Source organism: Schistocerca serialis, chromosome 5, assembly GCF_023864345.2.
Source record: "Schistocerca serialis cubense isolate TAMUIC-IGC-003099 chromosome 5, iqSchSeri2.2, whole genome shotgun sequence".
NCBI classification, from domain to species: Eukaryota; Metazoa; Arthropoda; class Insecta; order Orthoptera; family Acrididae; genus Schistocerca; species Schistocerca serialis.
This window is the reverse complement of record NC_064642.1, coordinates 162,402,712-162,422,404: the sequence shown is the minus strand read 5'-3', so window position 1 is coordinate 162,422,404 and position 19,693 is coordinate 162,402,712. Positions and strand designations below refer to the sequence as shown.

Here is a 19,693-nt window from a genome sequence, read left to right as displayed (position 1 = left end):
CCTGACCATGTCCTCGTTCTTTACTCTCTGACCATCTCTTCCGCCCACTCTCTCTGTTCATACCTTCCACCTCCTAACTCTGCCCATTCCCTTCTCTCTCTCTGTCTATTTCCTCCTCACCCCTTTGATTATCTGATTGATCCTTCCCCTTCTCACTGCCTATCTCCTCCTCCTCTCCCTCTATTTGCTGTGCCTATCTGCACATACAGCCTGTGGAACGCATTCCAATACAAGCCACAGAGTCCAACTGTCATGCAGGGCAGACTATGTCTAACATTTTCACTTACAGCACCTCTCCTACTAGACCCCACTACACTTCTTCCCAGACAACAAGTAGAAGTGTACCACATTTGGCTGAAATCGATGCAGTGATTTAGAAGATGTGGAAAACACACTCTTTTATGTATGTATGCTTCATCCATCTATCAGCTGTCGACATCCAGGACAGTGTGGACGAGGCCCCTGTCATTGACACATTACCCCTGGCAGTTGACTTTAAGACTGACGATTTTCCCTGGATCGAAGTATTCATGATGCGCTCTTCACACGGTGGCACATGAAAAACTTACTGTTTGGCCCATCACAGGATATCTCACATGTTCAGTGTCCACGATATGGCCATGATTGGAAGTGCTGATAATGTGCGTCTTTCCCATCCTAAGCTAGAATATCACTCCCTTCACATAACTTGTCAAACTGTTCGATTCGCTGCGACGAAAACAGCAATTTTCCGCCAGCGCAGCCACAATCTCTAACTCGACTTCTCACGAACTTGATACTCCTGCTGGTTCTAGAGACAGACCGCCTGTCTACTTGCAGCGCAGCCGATGCCGACTGGTGGTGTGGGAGGTGACGCACTCGCTGCTGCTGGCCGCCTACGCAGCCGCCGCGGCCGCGCTGTGGGCGACCCTGCTCGACACGGCGCAGTTTCCCGTCTTGCGCAGGCTGTGCCCGCAGGTGGTCGCCACGATGCTCGTCCTCCTCTCCGTACACGGAGGTGAGTGTCTGTCCAGCTACTGCACTCCGATTAAATAACTTTGTCATTGAAGCTTCCGCGAGTGGAGCGGTAGGGGCCAGCCGACAGCCGATAGTCGCTCTTTCTCGAGCTTCACATGTTCACAGTGCCTGCTCTGGAGGCAACTGCAGAGCCTTATATAGCATCGCTGGATGCAGGTTGGCAACACTGCCCCTCCCCGCTTCCCGAAGATACAGTCTGTCAATCACAAAGTTATCAGTACTACTGTATTGTTGTGTAACGTTGCTATGTTGTCAAAACTAGTCTCGAAAATTTCTCGATTGCTTTACTTCAAATTTTTACATGATACTTTAATAGACAATCAGAGACATAGGCTAAGCAGGGTGGTCCATTGATAGTGACCAGGCCAAATATCTCACGAAATATGCGTCGAACGAGAAAAGTACAAAGAACGAAACTCGTCTAACTTGAAGGAGGAAACCAGATGGCGCTATGGTTGGCCCGCTAGATGGCGCTGCCATAGGTCAAACGGATATCAACTGCGTTTTTTTAAAATATGAACCCCCATTTTTATTACATATTCGTGTAGTACGTAAAGAAATATGAATGTTTTAGTTGGACCACTTTTTTTCGCTTTGTGATAGATGCCGCTGTAATAGTCACAAACATATAAGTACGTGGCATCACGTAACATTCCGCCAGTGCGGGAGGTATTTGCTTCGTGATACATTACCCGTGTTAAAACGGACCGTTTACTAATTGCGGAAAAGGTCGATATCATGTTGATGTATAGCTATTGTTATCAAAATGCCCAATTGGCGTGTGCTATGTATCCTGCTCGGTATCCTCGACGACATCAACCAAGTGTCCGGACCGTTCGTCGAATAGTTACGTTATTTAAGGAAACAGGAAGTGTTCAGCCATATGTGAAACGTCAACCACGATCTGCAACAAATGATGATGCGCAAGTAGGTGTTTCGGCTGCTGTCGTGGCTAATCCGCACATCAGTAGGAGACAAATTGCGCGAGAATCGGGAATCTCAAAATCGTCGGTGTTGAGAATGCTACATCAACATTGATGGCACCCGTACCATATTTCTATACACCAGGAATTGCATGGCGACGACTTTGAACGTCGTGTACAGTTCTGCCACTGGGCACAAGAGAAATTACGGTATGATGACAAATTTTTTGCACGCGTTCCATTTAGCGACGAAGCGTCATTCACCAACAGCGGTAACGTAAACCGGCATAATATGCACTGTTGGGTAACGGAAAATCCTCGATGGCTGCGACAAGTGGAACATCAGCGACCTTGGCGGGTTAATGTATGGTGCAGCATTATGGGAGAAAGGATAATTGGCCCCCATTTTATCGATGGCAATTTAAATGGTGCAATGTATGCTGATTTCCTGCGTAATGTTCTACCGATGTCACTACAATATGTTTCACTGCATGACAGGATGGCGATGTACTTCCAACATGATAGATGTCCGGCACATAGCTCGCGTGCGGTTGAAGCGGTATTGAAGAGCATATTTCATGACAGGTGGATTGGTTGTCGAAGCACCATACTGTGGCCCGCATTTTCATCGGATCTGACGTCACCGGATTTCTTTCTGTAGGGAAAGTTGAAGGATATTTGCTATCGTGATCCACCGACAACGCCTGACACCATGCGTCAGCGCGTTGTCAATGCATGTGCGATCATTACGGAAGGTGAACTACTCACTGTTGAGAGGAACGTCGTTACACGTATTGCCAAATGCTTGAGATTGACGGACATTATTTTGAGTATTTATTGCATTAATGTGGTATTTACAGGTAATCACGCTGTAACAGCATGCATTCTCAGAAATGATAAGCTCACAAAGGTACATGTGTCACATTGGGGCATCCGAAATAGAATGTTCAAACGTACCTATGTTTTATATTTTAATTTAAGAAACCTACCTGTTACGAACTGTTCGTCTAATATTGTGAGCCATATGTTTGTGACTATTACAGCGCGATCTGTCACAAAGAGAAAAAAGTGGTCCAACTAAAACATTCATATTTCTTTACGTACTACACGAATATTTAATAAAACATGGGGGTTCATATTAAAAAAAACGCAGTTGATATCCGTTTTACCTATGGCAGCGCCATCTAGCAGGCCAACCATAGCGCCATCTGGTTTCCTCCTTCAAGCTAGACAAGTATCGTTCTTTGTAGTTTTTTCGATTGACGCTTATTTCGTGAGATATTTGGCCCGGTCACGATCAATGGATCTCCCTGTATATTTTTCTAAACAGCAGTGCACAGATTTTCTGTTGAAACGATATGAAAGACAGAAAATGCAGTGCTGTCCTACACTGTGATTACGTGCGGTTTCTTTTTCTTCCACGCAGCCAGTTTTAACCACGATAGCAGGATATTTAACCATTAGACAAATTATTTCTCCCTTATACATTCTCTCCCTTTATACAGTGTGTAACAGGTATAAATGCTGTTCTTTTTGTATGTGATACTTACAATGAAGTGATAAAAGTCATGGGATACCTCCTAATATCGTATCAGATCTCCTTTTGTCCGGAGTACTGCAGGAACTGGATACGACATGGACTCAAAAGTCGTTCCAAGTCCTTGGAGAAATGCTGAGCTATGCTGCCTCTATAGCCGTCCATAACTGCGGAAGTGCAGCAGTTCGTGCACGACCTAACCTCTCGATTATGTTCCACAAATGTTTGATGGATTCATGTTTGGCGATCTGGGTTAAATCATTCCTCGAATTGTCCAAAATATGCTTCAGACCAATCGCTAACATTTGTGCCCTGGTGACATGATATCGTTATTTGATAACATGAAGTTCATGAATAGCTGCAAATGATCTCCAGGTAGCCGAAAATAACCGTTTCTAGTCAATGGTCGGTTCAGCTGGAACATAGAACCAGTGAATTCCATGTAAACACAGCCGAAACCATTATGGAGCCACTACCAGTTTGGCTCTGAGCACTATGGGACTCAACTGCTGAGGTCATTAGTCCCCTAGAACTTAGAACTAGTTAAACCTAACTAACCTAAGGACATCACAAACATCCATGCCCGAGGCAGGATTCGGACCTGCGACCGTAGCGGTCTTGCGGTTCCAGACTGCAGCGCCTTTAACCGCACGGCCACCTCGGCCGGCGCTACCACTTTGCAGTGTGCCTTGTTGACGACTTGGTTCAAACCGAGAGAGGTGGCGCGTCCGGCCATCCTGATTTAGGTTTTCCGTGATTTCCCTAAATCGCTCCAGGCAAATGCCGGGATGGTTCCTTTGAAAGGGCACGGCCGACTTCCTTCTCCATCCTTCCCTAATCCGATGAGACCGATGACCTCGCTGTCTGGTCTCCTTCCCCAAATAACCCAACCCAACTTGGTTCAAAAATGGTTCAAATGGCTCTAAGCACTATGGGACTTAACATCTGAGGTCATCAGTCCCCTAGACTTAGAAACTACTTAAACCTAACTAACCTAAGGACATCACACACATCCATGCCCGAGGCAGGATTCGAACTTGCGACCGTAGCAGCAGCGCGATTCCGGACTGAAGCGCCTAGAACCGCTCGGTCACTCCGGGCGGCTGACGACTTGGGTCCATGGCTTCGTGAGGTCCGCGCCACGCTCGAACCCCCTCCCATCACCGCTTACCAACTGATATCGGGATTCATACGACAAGGCCACGCTATTCCAGTTGTCTAGGATACAACCGATATGGCGACGAGGCGAGGACAGGCGTTGCAGGCGATGTCATGCTATTAGCGAACCACTCGCACCGGTGATCTGGGGGACCGGGTGTTTGTGTTGTCCTCATCATTTTTTCTTCATCATATACATCATTCATAACAGTGGCTAGATTGGATTCAGCAAAAATTTGACTGTGTAAAAATTGGAACTTTGTACGGGCACTGAAGACCGCGCAGTTCCTTGCCCTACAAACCAAACATGATCATCATCATCATCGATCGTCTGCTGCCATAGCCTGTTAATACGTTACTCGTATTCCACACATCGTTTTATGCGGTTATTTCACTCAGTGTTGCTTGTCTGTTCGCACTGACAGCTCTACGCAAAGATCTTTGTCGTTAAGTGAAGGCCCTCACCCAATGCATGGTCCTTGGTGAGAGGTAATGTCTGAAATTTGGTATTTTCGGCACACTTTTGATTCTGTAGATCCGGGAATTCGGTAATGATTTCCGAAATGGAATGTCCCCTGCGTCTAGCTCCAACTACCGTTCCGCGTTCAAAGTCTGTTAATTCCCGTCGCGCGGCCATAATCACGTCGGAAACCTTTTCCCACGAATCACCTGAGTACAGATGATTACTCTGCCAATGCACTGCGACTTTATACCTTGTGTACGTGGTACTGCCGCCACTTGTATACGTTCTATCCCACGACTTTTCTCACCTCAGTGTGCATGTACATGGATCGGTCTGTTGGCTGTTTTTTCTCTGTGTCGAATAGTTTTCCCACAATAACGTCACAAAATTTAGGACTTCATATTTTCTGCATGGTCGTAACTGCACCAGTGACCTCAACCAAGTATGACTATCCTTATAGACTTACCGTTTTGCGTCTACGTGTCCATACTTCAACACCTGACGTGCTGCCCGTGAGAAAATAGGCATTACAGGTTTGCTCTTGCCATACACACTTGGAGGTCCTAACCAATCTAAAAACAAACGACTTGTAACAGCTATAAATATTAGTCCACAAATGATGTAAGTACTGAAGTAATGTTGTTCAGTATAACGTCGTCAGTCAACAACAGAAATATCAGCACTTTTACACATTACACTTTGTATATAACTGCAAACAAATATTGTATACACAACAATTTCTGTTCTTGTTTCTTCCCCACAGTCGGTTTTAGCAGGAAAAAAATGTAGCTGTATTTGTGGCTTATCGCCCTGTGATTGATATACTACTATGGTAGTTGAATCGTTCGAAACTAACGTCTTATGACTATGCGAAATACTGCCGTTGAAGCTACTATCGCCACAAATCGAGACGCTACAGAGGTCTCTCTCAAACTCCCTGTCACACTGACCCCAACCGACTTACTCATTCATCTTAAGTGGCTGCAAATCCCAGTCCGCAGCTCGTGGTCGTGCGGTAGCGTTCTCGCTTCCCACGCCCGGGTTCGATTCCCGACGGGGTCAGGGATTTTCTCTGCCTCGTGATGACTGGGTGTTGTGTGATGTCCTTAGTTTAGTTAGGTTTAAGTACCGTAGTTCTAAGTTCTAGGGGACTGATGACCATAGATGTTAAGTCCCATAGTGCTCAGAGCCATTTGAACCATTTTTTGCAAATCCCAGTTAAGGTTTCATCTGCAATAACGATAAACACGGTTCAAGGGCGAAGAGAGTGGGAAGAGGAGAGAAAGGACATAGAGACGGGGAGGGAGAGACGGCGAGAGAGAGGGGAAGAAGGAGATGGTCAGAGAAAGGGGGTAGGAGATGAAGTTCAGGAAGACGGTGGGGCGGGGGAGTGGAGGAAATGGACAAAGAGAGGGGGACAGAGAAGATGTATATGGAGAGGGCGAAGAAGGGGATTAGGATGTATATTCATTTCGTGAAAATATTTAGCAATTACGTAGCATTGCTTGCTTTGCTAGTTTTACATAAGATACACGTGGTAACAGAGTTCGACCACTAACTGCAGGTCGTTTCATAGAGGTTCATAGGAATTCACAAGACTCCATTTTTTATATGACTGTTGATCGAAACTTGAGATGACTAGTAAACTTTACCCTCTCGTCAGATATAAACTGCAGTTTGGTGTGGTTCCGGTAGGGGTCGCTCAGGAGCAGCTAACTCGCTCACTCGGTTGTGCATCGACGACTGTACACCGATTCGAGACGGCGATAGCACAGCAGCAAAAGGTCTTTTGCGTTCTGCGCTTCGGCAGGTGTCATTCAGTTACAACTGTGTGGCGTGATTTTCGTGTAGAGAACGCCACAGCAGCAAAAGGCGTTTTGCGTTCTCCGTTCCAACAGGTGAAATTAAATGAAAACTATAGGCCTAATTTTCGCGTAGAGCTCGCCACTGCTCTCTCACAGCTCGTAGCATTTGAAGACGGCAACAGCAGTTTCAAGAGACAATTACCTGGAAGAAAACGATCTGTGGACACACATCAGCACGAGTTTAGAAAATATCGTTCTTGTGAAAAGCAACTAGCTCTTTACTCTCATAATGGAACGAGTGCTATCGACAATGAAGCTCTGATTCCATATTACCAGATACCCAAAAGGCTTTTGGTACCATTCCAAACAAGCGGCTTCTAATCAAATTGCATCCTGTCTTCTCAACTGTGTGACTGGGTTGGTGATTTCGTGTCATAGTTCGTACTAATTGACAGGAAGTCATACAGTAAACGGAAGTGATATCTGGCATTCCCAAAGGAAGTGTTATAGGCTCTCTGCGGTTTCTAATCTACACAAATGATTTAGGAAACGAACTGATTAGCTCTCTTAACATCGTTTGCGGATGAAGCTGTCGTTTATCGTCTCGTAAAGTCATCGAAGGATAAAAATGAATTGCAAAATAATTTAGACAGGATGTGCGACTCTAAATAATGAAAAATTTGATGTCATCCCCATGAGTACTAAAAGGAATCCGTTAAATTTCGGTTACCAGTTGAATCACACAAATCCAAAGCCTGAGAATTCAACTACATACTTAGGAATTACAATTACGAATAACTTAAATTGGAATGATCACATAAGTAATGTTGTGAGGAAAGCAAACCAAAGATTGGCAGAAACTTAGACGATGCAATGGATACATTAATGAGCGCTACGCTTGTCCGTGCTCTTGTGAAGTATTACTGCGAGATATGGCGGTCTTGCCAAGTACAATTGACAGAGGGCATCAAAAAGTGAAGGAAGGGCAGCTCGTTTTCGGATATCGCGAAATGAGAGAGGGAATATCATAGACTTTTCTCGATGCCACGGAATCTTTTTATGAAATTTAAATCTGCAAGTCTCTCCTCCGAATGCGAAAATATTTTGTTGACGTCCACCTACGTACGGAGAAAAGATCAAAGAGAAATCAAAGCTCACACGGAAAGATTTATGTGTTAGTTTTTCCGCGCGTAAAATACTAACACATGAATTTCTTCATGTGAGCTCTGGTTTCTCTTTGATCATTTCCCCGTAAGTAGTGGACGTCAACAAAATATGTTCCAGAGCGGAACGGTAGAGAAGTAGTGTGAAGGTGGCTCGATGCAACCTTTGCCCTGCACTTAAATGTGAATTTGAGAGTGCTAATGTAGGTGGAGATGTCATGTAGACGTATACACATTGTTTTTGTGCAAAGGAAAATCCACAGGTTGCTCTTTAAAGACACAGAGAGCTTCCAGGAGATTTTGTGAATTTCATTCAGGGCGCTTAAGTGAAAGTTAAAATATTTCCTTTCACTTTTTGTGTTCAACGATGACGATGAAGAATTCTGTTTAAGTGGAATACAACAGCCAGCCACATACCATAGCTGGACACGAGAGAGGCTCTGCAAGTTTCGTGCGTCGTTTTGAACTTTCACCGCCACCAAAAAAATCTGGACTATATGCGCGTCCATATGCCATATGAAACATATACTCTTGTAAAATGGGATCCTTTTCATAAGTCCAAACTTCTGAGTAAATTGAAATAAATCCCAAGCTCCTGTCTTCATTCGCAAAGAAGAAGTCACATTGTGAATCCGGGTGAAAATGTTTGAAATTCCCTGTATTATGACTACTTACTTCGGATCCCACCTTCCGCTTAAAGAGCGACAATGCATGCTGTTAAACAAGGCTAAACGATCTATGTTGCATAATGACATCAGTATAACAAGGCTCATGTGCATAAAATAATTCGTGTTTCAATGCTTCGATCTCATATCTTTATCTTGCTGTTTATATTACGTCGTGTTATTGGTCTCTCATGTATATAGCTCATCTTGAGTCGTTCCTTTGAATGTCCAAAAATCAACTATGCAGTAAAATGAGCATATCAAATAGCGTATCCACGAATATATAAACACTGAATAAACTTTCAACTGCCAAGATCGCTAAAATCATTACTTCATATACATTACCGGTTTCAGGAATTCTCTGTTGCCATAGTCATATCTGCGAAAGACAGGACCAAAAACGCTGGGATAAAGCAGCTAACATAACACCAAAAATTACATCCAAGGTTAGCACACATGGATAACGCCATACCTATGTTTACATCATGTAATGATCCCCTTCATTACAGTAAGTAGTGCTATGCAATGTATATCCATGTTAGTAAGGTGAGCTGTGCTAGCAGGATGCCAGATTTAAAATAACGGCTACGTTATTGCGCCGATTGCAAGTGCTCTGCTTTACAACTGACAGCCCCGAGACTAAACGTAAGTATATCAGATGACGCAGTAACATTATAAAACATAAGGTATACGTAAACCTTTTTACATGATTTTAGAAATTTTTTATGAACATTTTATTAAAACTCTTTACCAAATTTTTCCTATTCAGAGTCACAAAGAATATGACAAACTACAACCATTTAAAAGCTCTCTATGTACATCTAATGTTATCATATGTAGGTTGATTTTTAATACATCTGAGAATAGCTCGATACCAACAGGCACTTATTGATATTTCATAAGAGTACATTCAAAGATATACACCGACAATGGAGATATTTAATGTTTGTCATTTTGTTCTCAATTACGATGTTTACAAGAGCTTATCCACGACAACACGTCAGTCGAGGTCGAGGTGAAATCTCTCACCTATGCAATCTGGTCACCATACATCTAGGTGAACAGTCTTCTAATGTTTAATATAAACAATCTACAGTTCTTACATCGTGTGGGATTGCAGTCGCTCTTATACTGGGGCCATCGTCTAGCACTACTCGCCCACTGATACATATGCCTATGGTAGAACAAATATGTTCACGTGTTATTCCCTTAGATGATTAATGTCAAACATACTATCATCTACAGTGTATGGTCAGTGTCAGATCATTGTAATCTAAAAAACATTTTTACAACAGATCCTTAATACAAATTTTCTTACAGAATTACATTATATTCCAATTTTTATAAAAAAAATTCCTAAAATATGTAAAAAATTTTAAGACTTCTCAGTATCATACTACGACAATTCTTAATAACAAATTATGTAAGAGAATCTTGAAACTTTTTTTAAAATTCTGTTTGATTTCGAGTATTTATGAATGTAATAAAATTAACTCACATATGGCATTATAAGACGTAGTACGTCCTCAAGCATCAAAGACCATCCAGCAGTCGTCATACATGCTGATGGAGGAACGGAAAGCCCTAAGATAAACACTTTCCAACCATGTGGTCAACATGGAAGCACTTTGCGTATCATTCATTAGTGCTTGGTAATATCACATACCCTGTTATGGACCATATCCCGTCCTTTGTACTGTCCAAGGGATCATCATAAATCGCGGTGACTTAGTGTAATTGTAGTCTCATTCAGAGTGTCATTTCTTTTGTTTCATTGCGTATATCTCAGTTACTATACAGTAGTAGTTGTTTCTGTGTATGGTCCAAGTTTCATCAATCTATGTTAAGTCGTAATGACACATCATCCGAAAGTTACTTACATTCACCCTGAAATTTTTCACAGCAGGGTAATTGATGACTTTTGCTGTTTGGACGGCTAAATAATTCATGTTGATAGCAGATTTTAAAATGTGGAACTCCACAAGAAGGCTGAAAAGTACATATATAGATCGGATTACTAATGAGGTACTAAACTAAATCAGGGAAGAAAGAAATCTGTGGTAGAACTGGACTAAGAAAAAAAAAGTCAGTTGATGAGACACAAACCGAGACATCAAGGAACCATCAACTTGATAATGGGTGGAAATAGGGGAGGGGGGAATTGTTAGGGAGACCAAGGGCTGTTTACAAAGTAACAGGTTCTTGTGGATGTAGGTTTTGATAATTACGCGGAGATAAAGAAGCTGAAAACAGGGTGAGTAACTTGGAGACGTGCGACAAAGCAATCTTTGGTATGAAGACTATAACTGTAATATCTTGCGTATTCTGTTCCCTGGCAAAGTAGCAACACATGTAAGAGAAACAGTGACTTACATTTCTCAGCTACATATCATACAAAGTAAGGAGTATAAATTCGGTTTTGAATTTACATTTCATTAGATTCCAATGAAAAGCGATCACCAGTTTGCACTTTGTATTTATGTGAGAGTACAAACCAGCTTTCGATATACCCATATGGATTTAAGAACAATCTGCTTCACTATTAGTGACCGACAGATCGCTCCACACGGGCTTGTGGGCATTTAATAAAAGGTGTTGTGCATCGGATAACTAATAGGACAGGAGTAGCTCTAACAGACATGAGACATGGTGTTGTAACTCACAAAATACAACAGACAGGGTGATCGTCTAACTATGAAATGCTCATTAATCCCTGTTTCCTACAAAGTTCTCTGCTAATATATACAAATAACAGCTTACTAAATGATCTGTTCTATCACAAGAAATGCACAGAATAAGAAAATTAATAATTATTGGCATGAAAAACCACTCATCTAAAATTTGAATGTTTCGGCAAAGATTGGATTGTTTAGATGAGTAAAATAAAACCGTAATCCACAAATTTGTAAAGGATAGACAAATCTGTAGTGGATACACAGTGGCTGCCTCAATCTGCCAGGAGAGTTGAAAACTACACACGAGAACTGCATTACTGATCAAGCTATGAATGAGCCTTCAGTCACTCAGGAAAAACATTAAATTCATGGAATGTACTTGATTCTAACAGCACTCTTAAAAACGTATGGTAATTGTCGTACCTTGCTCTCCCAAGCTGCAGCTTCTCACCATATCCTGTAGTCAGTTGTGTGGGAAGTAGCGACCACTGTGATCTGGTACAGACTGCAAAAGATCAGCTCTGCATTGGATCTCCAGACGAAGTGTAAGCTATGTTTTCTCCTTCAGCCAATAAGTCGCCTCCAGCTCCACATTTCTCAGAAACTGGCATCCTGACTTAGGTTCTCGTCTATTTTTTAACATTAACCAATGATTAGTTCACTTACAACCTTTTAGAGCAGAGGTTGTTCACACCCTGTGAAGTGGCACCAGAATATTCGGCCCTTCTCTTCACAAAGAGAAAGAATTCCTGTCCACAATGCAGCTCCGTCACTTTATAACACTCCCCCGCAAGTCTGCGCCAAGTATAACGCTATGCTCACAGACTAGTGTTACCCTCTGGGAGGAGTTTTGTATTTGACAGTGTGTTTGCACCTAATGGACAGAGGGTATCAAACAGTAATTTCGTAGTTATGGCAATTAATAGAAAAACGAAACAGACTTTCTTTTGAGATAATGAAACTAGTAAAGTTCATACGAATGAAACAATAAACGGTCACCAGCCTAATTAGGCATATTAAATTGAAACATTATACTGAAAGAAACTGAATGACTGGCTAAAGTGACTTTCAAATAAGTAATCATCGGAGGATAAATGGTACTTCATTCATAATAATAATAGCTACTATTGCAATCATTAATCAATTCAGCACTGAGATGTTACTACAGGACACACTGGACTAAAGTTGGGCATAAAAAGAGTTCTGACTAAACTAACAAATACATACCACAAATGAAATTAAATAATACTACACATACACTTTTTATACTCATTTTTAGAAATGTCACAGATTTCTTTTAGTAGCAACGAAAATCCCAATTATCTCCCTTAGAAGATAATAATATAGTGGGGACCCATAAACTGTTACTGTCTCTTCAGGCAAACGCTGTGATTATTCCAGAACCAAAGTGCAATTCACTAATATTGATTCCTAACCCCACTTGGAATAGTTTATATTTTTATCCTTTAAAGCAGATTACTCAAACACAAAGCTCTATTAACCTCAGAAAATAGTTCATGGTAACAATCAATAGAAATTTACATTCCTTATAAGTTCAATTTATGTTCCTTTTTCACCACGTGTGAAGCAGATATTTTAGATAGCAACATTTACAGACTCTGGCACTGAACTTTAGCACATTTAATACGGAAACAAGTCACTATTTAGTTAGAAACAGGATACTCGGTTTCTGCACATTTAGTATAGGATCCTGCATTGGTTCATGATTAGGATAATTTTAAGGTTCAAAGATAGGTTTATAGCACTTAAAATTATTATTGAAAAACACTCACACAAATACACTGGTCCATGCTATAATACATATCTGTGTTCCTAAAGTTGACGGAGCAATGGCGAAATAGTAGTGGCACGCAACGTGGTGACTAACTGGTCTCACACTCTTGATTTTGAATGCTCTTTACAATTTCTTCTTGGCAACGGATTTTTCTCGTTTTAGAGCCATTCCATAATACCAAGAGCACCAGACAACAGCCCAATCCACATCTGAGGCAATTTTCCATATAAATCGACTTCCAAACGCCTCCCTTGGCACCCTCGATGTTTACCATACAATGACTAGCCACTGACTGCCTAGCGTTCCCACCAAGTAGCCGTCCAGATCGACCGCCAAACCACATTTTACCGTGCGCCAAGCCACTTCCGCAGCGGAGGGGGTTCCCTACAGCTTTTATACGAGGGTTGGAACTTAAATAGTGGCAGCTGTTTATTTACAGATCGTACAAAATAGATACGTGTTTCAAAGTGTTACTGACCTTCAGAGTAGTCACCAGCGTTGTGCATAATCCGTTACCAGCGATGTGGAAGTCGCAGGATGCTCTTAGCAGTGCCAGTTGTGTTGACAGTTCGAGTAGCGCGTTCTATTGCCCGACGAATTTGTAGCAGTTCTGAAGCAAATGCCGTGAAGTGTTTCCTTTAGTTTAGAAAGTGCGCAGTAGGTGGTACAGCACTTAGCAGCCCCATCAGTCAAACAAATCAGTAACAGCTTGCACTGTACGTGCTTGAGAATTGTCGTGCAAAATGATCGTCAGGTCCTGCAGAAAGTGTCATCACTTCTGTCTCTACGCAGGTCATAGGTTGAGTTCCAAAAACGAACAGCATGGAGACAAAAGTGATGACACTTTCTGCAGGACCTGACCATCATTTTGCAGGACAATGCACAAACATGTGCAGTGCTAGCTGTTACTGATTTGTTTGACTGATGGGGCTGCTAAGTGCTATACCACCTACTGCACTCCTCTGACTTAAGCCCTCGTGAGTTCAACTCGGTTTCTAAACTGAAGGAAACACTTCACGGCATTCGATTCAGAACTGCTATAAATTCGTCGGGCAATAGACCGCACCGCTCGAACTGTCAACATAACTGTCATTGATAAGAGTATCCTATGACTTCCATATCGCTGGCAGCGGGTTATACACAATGCTGGTGACTACTTGGAAGGTCAGTAAAACTTTGAAAAGCGTATCTATTTTGTACGAGCTTAAAATGAATAGTTTCCACAATTAAAGTTCCAACCCTCGTACTTTACAATACATGTTCCCTAAGCACGAACCAGCTTACATGTATAAATTATCTTTTGTGAACAGACATATTATGAGATTTCACTATTTTTAAACATCCTTTAGCTTTTGCAATACGTACATAACAAACTTTAAATTTTATCTCACAAAACAATGACCTTAATTAGTAAAGACTAACCACTTCATAGCCACATACACATAGTTACCTAGTATAACTTACTTACAATCAATATTGGTGTTACAACGTCTCAGGAACACTGAGAGCTTCGCCCATTACTGACTTCCTCTTGTACAGCGTTCTTGGAAGGCGACTTGTTGGCACAAAACAAGGTTGCTTGGAGACGTGTTTGGCTGGACAGCACTGCTTGTACAAAGTAAGACTCTGCACAAGCACCATTGTTTGTCATGCTATGTTCCACGACTTCTGTGACTGTAGGTTGGGGCCACATGTTATGCTGGATGCACTGTAAGAAGAAGTGCAGGAACGCGACTCTCAGATGTCTGTACTAAACAATGCCCAGAACTCTGTCCGGTAGAGCCCACACAGAACACGTGGCCTGTGGAAACACAGACGTGCTGGGAAAGCGGTAGTGGTGGGGGTCCCTGTAGGGGAAATGCCGAGTGCTGGAGGGGAAGTGCCATTCTAAACTGAACCCTAGACTCACATTTTTTTGTAAATACTAAGTGGGGCCTCTTCACGCCCACACTTGCGTGGTGACCAGTCAAAACTATGTGTCACCTCTGCTTTGATTAGTATATGAAAAGAACTCCGCTGAAAATGCAGAGATTTATTTCGCCTGGCTTGTTAACCATCTGTAACTTTCAGAGAAGTGTTGAGTGGGGAATTTTGAGTAAAAGCTACATATTTCTCTTGTTGCCATATTAAAATTAGCTTCTTTTGCTAAAACACAGTGGAATTTACACAGTTTCAATTCACCAACATCTTGTGTGGACGCAATTGCGAGAGAGTTCTGAAACAGTGGTTTATTAAATTTATTAAATGAGGAAGTGAGGAGAAGTAAGGTCAGTATCTTTTGAAAAAGCACATCATCGGTAGCAAATAAAGGTGTAATGTCTTCACTTATGTTGTTCTAAAATCCATGGCATTTCTCGTTTCACCAGCTATTGATGGCCCTTAAAAATTACATTCTTTCATCAAAAAAGTCTGTAGTTAGTGGAATATCATGGTAGATAATGAAATTTTGCACAATAGCCAACGGAAAAATACTCTCCTCTTTGCATGCTGTAATTTGCCAGAATCTCATCTCCATATATCAAACCGTTTATGAAATATGGGGAATGTTGTGAATATTTCACTCTGACTTTATCGCTGGCGCGGCGAGATCGCAAATGAGAGTGCTTAGTCAGGTCAACTTCTTCGAGACTGTTGAGAGATAGAAACCTCCTCCCAGTACGTTATCTAAATTTCATACGCAGCAACGTATTATGTAGTATGCGATAAGCGTAAAATCATAGCGGTCCCTGTTTTTCATTGTAAACTTTTTCGAATTTCGCGCAGTGCCTTACATCCACATACATGTCACGATAACTAAGACCATTAACAAAACGATGGGCACATCATATTGAACGTGACGTATAAAGCTACAAGCAAAGCAAAAATGAATTTTTTACCGAATAGTTTCTGTAAAATCACTTGAGAAAAATTGCAGGGCGTTTGCGTCAATTCTGTTCTCGCCGACTGGCTGAAAGGAGGAGACAGTGTCGACCTCTCCTTCCGAACAAACGGATGAACTCGCATCCGCCACCGCATCGTACGTGGACTCTACATGTGGTACCTGCCCTAGGCGATCAACTCGCCTGGTCCCGTCACACTCTCCTCTGAAAGGCTAGCCGCAGTCCCAGGAGGTCGCGCAAAATGCAAACTCATTGTCCTGATTCGTCTCTGTGCTCAACCTGGCCCATCTATGACACAGGTACTGCAGACTGTATTACATGTGGAGACTATATTACATGAGGAGGAATCAGTATCAAAGTAGATGGCGTAATGCTGGCAATCACTGATGTTACTAACAGCAAGTGTTAACTATTTTATTAATTAGTGAGAATAGAAATCAGATAGTAATGACAATCAGTTACGAACGACACATGAGACATGCCAGTCAGCCAGTGGATTCATGTGTATCAGTATTCCCGGCAGCAAAGTTCTCTATATTAACACTGGTACAATGGACTATCATACTGGAGTACCATCATTGAAATGTGCTTCCCACTATCTTGATTTACGGTTTCTTCGGTTTTTGTTTCCAAATAACAGAAATGCCAGGTTCAACTCTTCAATCAGACCATGGATTGTGCCTGTACAAATTAATTTATTGTATCTGATGGGCTCAATTTCGACAGGACGTTTGACTCTTAAATTTATTACCTTTTCTCCTGGCAGCTGTTTTAGACACGAAAGTATATATGAAGAACACATAAAATTAAATTTACAATTCATTGCTTATCCATCGACTGGATTTGCTAGCAAATCTATAACCTTATGTAATATATGATCTTCTTCATATATTTGTTTCAGGAAATCCCATATATGCCATCTAATTTCTTCTTTCAGTGCTACTAACGAGCTTGTTACCAAATTTTTCCTTCTTGCAGCTCTACAAGTGTACGCTCTGATAGTTGTCGAGTCCCTCCGAAGGAAGTTCTTGCTGGAGTCGCCGCCTCCGAGTATGGACGTCGCTTACAAACGGCTGGAGCGAGACTAGAGCGTCTTCTCCAGCATGTCATCAGTTACAAGCAAAGACATCATAACTGGACAATGGACCATTACTTTCAGAACATGAAAATAGCTTCTGCCAACGTTTGTGTGTGTATGTGTGTGTGTGTGTGTGTGTGTGTGTGTGTGTGGTTCTTGCAGTTACAGCGTCAAGTTATCAACCTAATGTGTACAGATATACATATAAATTCATCTAACATGAATCTCACTAACCAATAGTCCCACTTTTTTTTTCTTCTGCGAAGATCAATATAAATTAAATATCAAGGTTGCAGATATTTTTTAATGCACTGGGCGGTCGGTTAACACGTTACTTACTCGCATTGACGGAGTCTCTTCTATATTCATAATTTTCTCGCAATATGTGTTTCGTAAAATTGCCTCAGAAATACCAGTTTGATGTGATTGCTATACGAAAGTGCTTGTGACTGCAATTTCCACAATAGTAGTGACCCCAAGGTTATATTATACTTGTTGACACAAAACTTTATCGAAAAATTTAGCAAATCCAACTTTACTCGATACACCGAAAACTGTCAATGACACTTCTCTGCATTATTGCCTCTGAATGTGAGTAAACATCTTTAAGATCGGCGGCTAAAGGCTTTCTTCTGAGAGAAGAGTTTGGTATCAAACGGTCGGTTCTTGTGTTGGAGATGATAGTCAAAGATACATCTGTGACTCTATGACATATGCTCAAGGCACCTCAACTGGCATTTGGTCCCAAACCATATACACACATTTTTAGAATTTAAATTAGTCGGTTATCGTATAAGCTTCCCGTGTACGGCGATGTACTTTCACTACAGAGGAAACACTTCCTATCTATCGACGATCCTGTAGACAAATGTCTCGATGTTCCTTTACACATCTGTATTTGTAGGGGGGATCTCTTTCTTATAATTTTTTTTAAATGGCTTCGTGCGCTATCGACTGTGATAGATAACCCATCCAACTTGTACCAATGTGGTACGTCACCAAGGCTGACATGAGCCATAGGGGTTCACATCATTTACATTGTTTTTATTATTGACTACTGCTGTGTTTTCAGCACCTATAACGTCTTGAAATTGACCTAAAATAGAAATTGCAGTAGTCGATGTCGTAATAAATAGCACAGTTAAGGGTGAATACAGTCATTTAAAAGTTTCTTCTTTATGTTAATGCCATTAAAATTAATCAAACTACCTAGAATTAACATTTGTTTTCAACAGACGAATGAGTACGTTTACAAATGAAACAAGTAACAGTCAATAATTTGGTGTATGGCAATGATGTAACAAGTTTTGGAAATATCAACCTCGCTGTTTCCTTTGCCTTTCAAGATTTGGATATTTATGCAAAAGGAATTATGCAAAGGGGTACATTCGTTGTGCTATTACTAAAGGGAGATAACACGGACAGTTTCGTATGATTTTGGTGCACTGAAAGTGGTTTTCAGATGTTGTCAATTTTGTTTTATAGAGAGGCGTGAATGAGACGATAACAAATATAGCAAGAGCAACGGTTGCTAGTTTTGTTGATTTCTACATAAAAATAAATGATAACATAAAAGAAAAATTAAAGAACTGTAATTAAAATAATAAAGTTCATCTCTTCGTACGTTACAAGAAAGCCCGTTTTAAATAAGCTTCAACTGGAAATGATTTGAAGAGGAAATATGTCTTTATATTGCATCGTGCACAATGACTGAAAATCTTCATGGACGTAGAGAAATCATCAAATAAAATGTTATTTGCGGCAATATTTTGAGATGTGGGGGTTTGTCTTACAAGAATCTGAAGAAATGTAATAGTCTTGGTTTGTGAACCACAGTTACTGTTTTCAGGAAGCGATGTTTGCAGTCTTATCGCCTGTTTGATTTTATATATTGAGTAACCACAACATTTTGAATATTGTTTGATTTTATATATACTGAGTAACGGCAACATTTTGAATATGCATCTGAACACTTTTGTACCTATATTTTGTAAAAAAAAATGTAAATAAACAGTAACAAAAGAAACCAATACTGATGAAAAAATTGCCTTTTCACTGAATTGAACACACATTTGTTTCAGCAGCTATATCTATCATTGTTGTAGTTGTGCAGTTGTGCATAAAGTTATTTGGAAGTGAATTTAGAAATGTGTTTTAAGGGTCTGCAGGTTATGTCAGCAGTACTGCAAATGTAAATAAGATTGTTAAGCAGGTTGAGTTGGACAAATGTTGAACGAAATTCAATGATAGATCTGATTAAAATAAACTAGAACGTGAGAAATTTACCATTGCGGTGGTTAATGGCTAGAGGACCACCGAACAATTGAAGAAAAAATGGGAACTCCTTTATTACCTGATGTAGTAGTTATTTGTAACAACGAATACTCACTTAAGAATTTCAATACACGTTGGGCGTTAGTGAGTGAATACTACTACCAAGTTCCACTGTCTGCATAAAGACCTAAAAAAAAAAAATAAAACCGTTGCGACATGAAATGGCACAAGGTTTCACAAGGCACCCTCATTTGTCTTGTG

The 19,693-nt window shown here is 41.1% G+C and overlaps 1 protein-coding gene across 1 annotated transcript in view; it reads left to right on the top strand.

Annotated features, from left to right (window-relative positions):
* LOC126481817 (uncharacterized) overlaps positions 1-19,189 on the top strand; it is a 78,901-nt gene extending 59,712 nt beyond the window's left edge. Inside the window, exons 5-6 of the mRNA XM_050105774.1 lie at positions 820-997; positions 17,059-19,189. Of these exons, the coding sequence (XP_049961731.1) occupies positions 820-997; positions 17,059-17,168 (288 nt within the window). The 3' untranslated portion in view covers positions 17,169-19,189. The remainder of the gene's footprint in view (positions 1-819; positions 998-17,058) is intronic.
* The last annotated feature ends 504 nt before the right edge of the window (positions 19,190-19,693 follow it).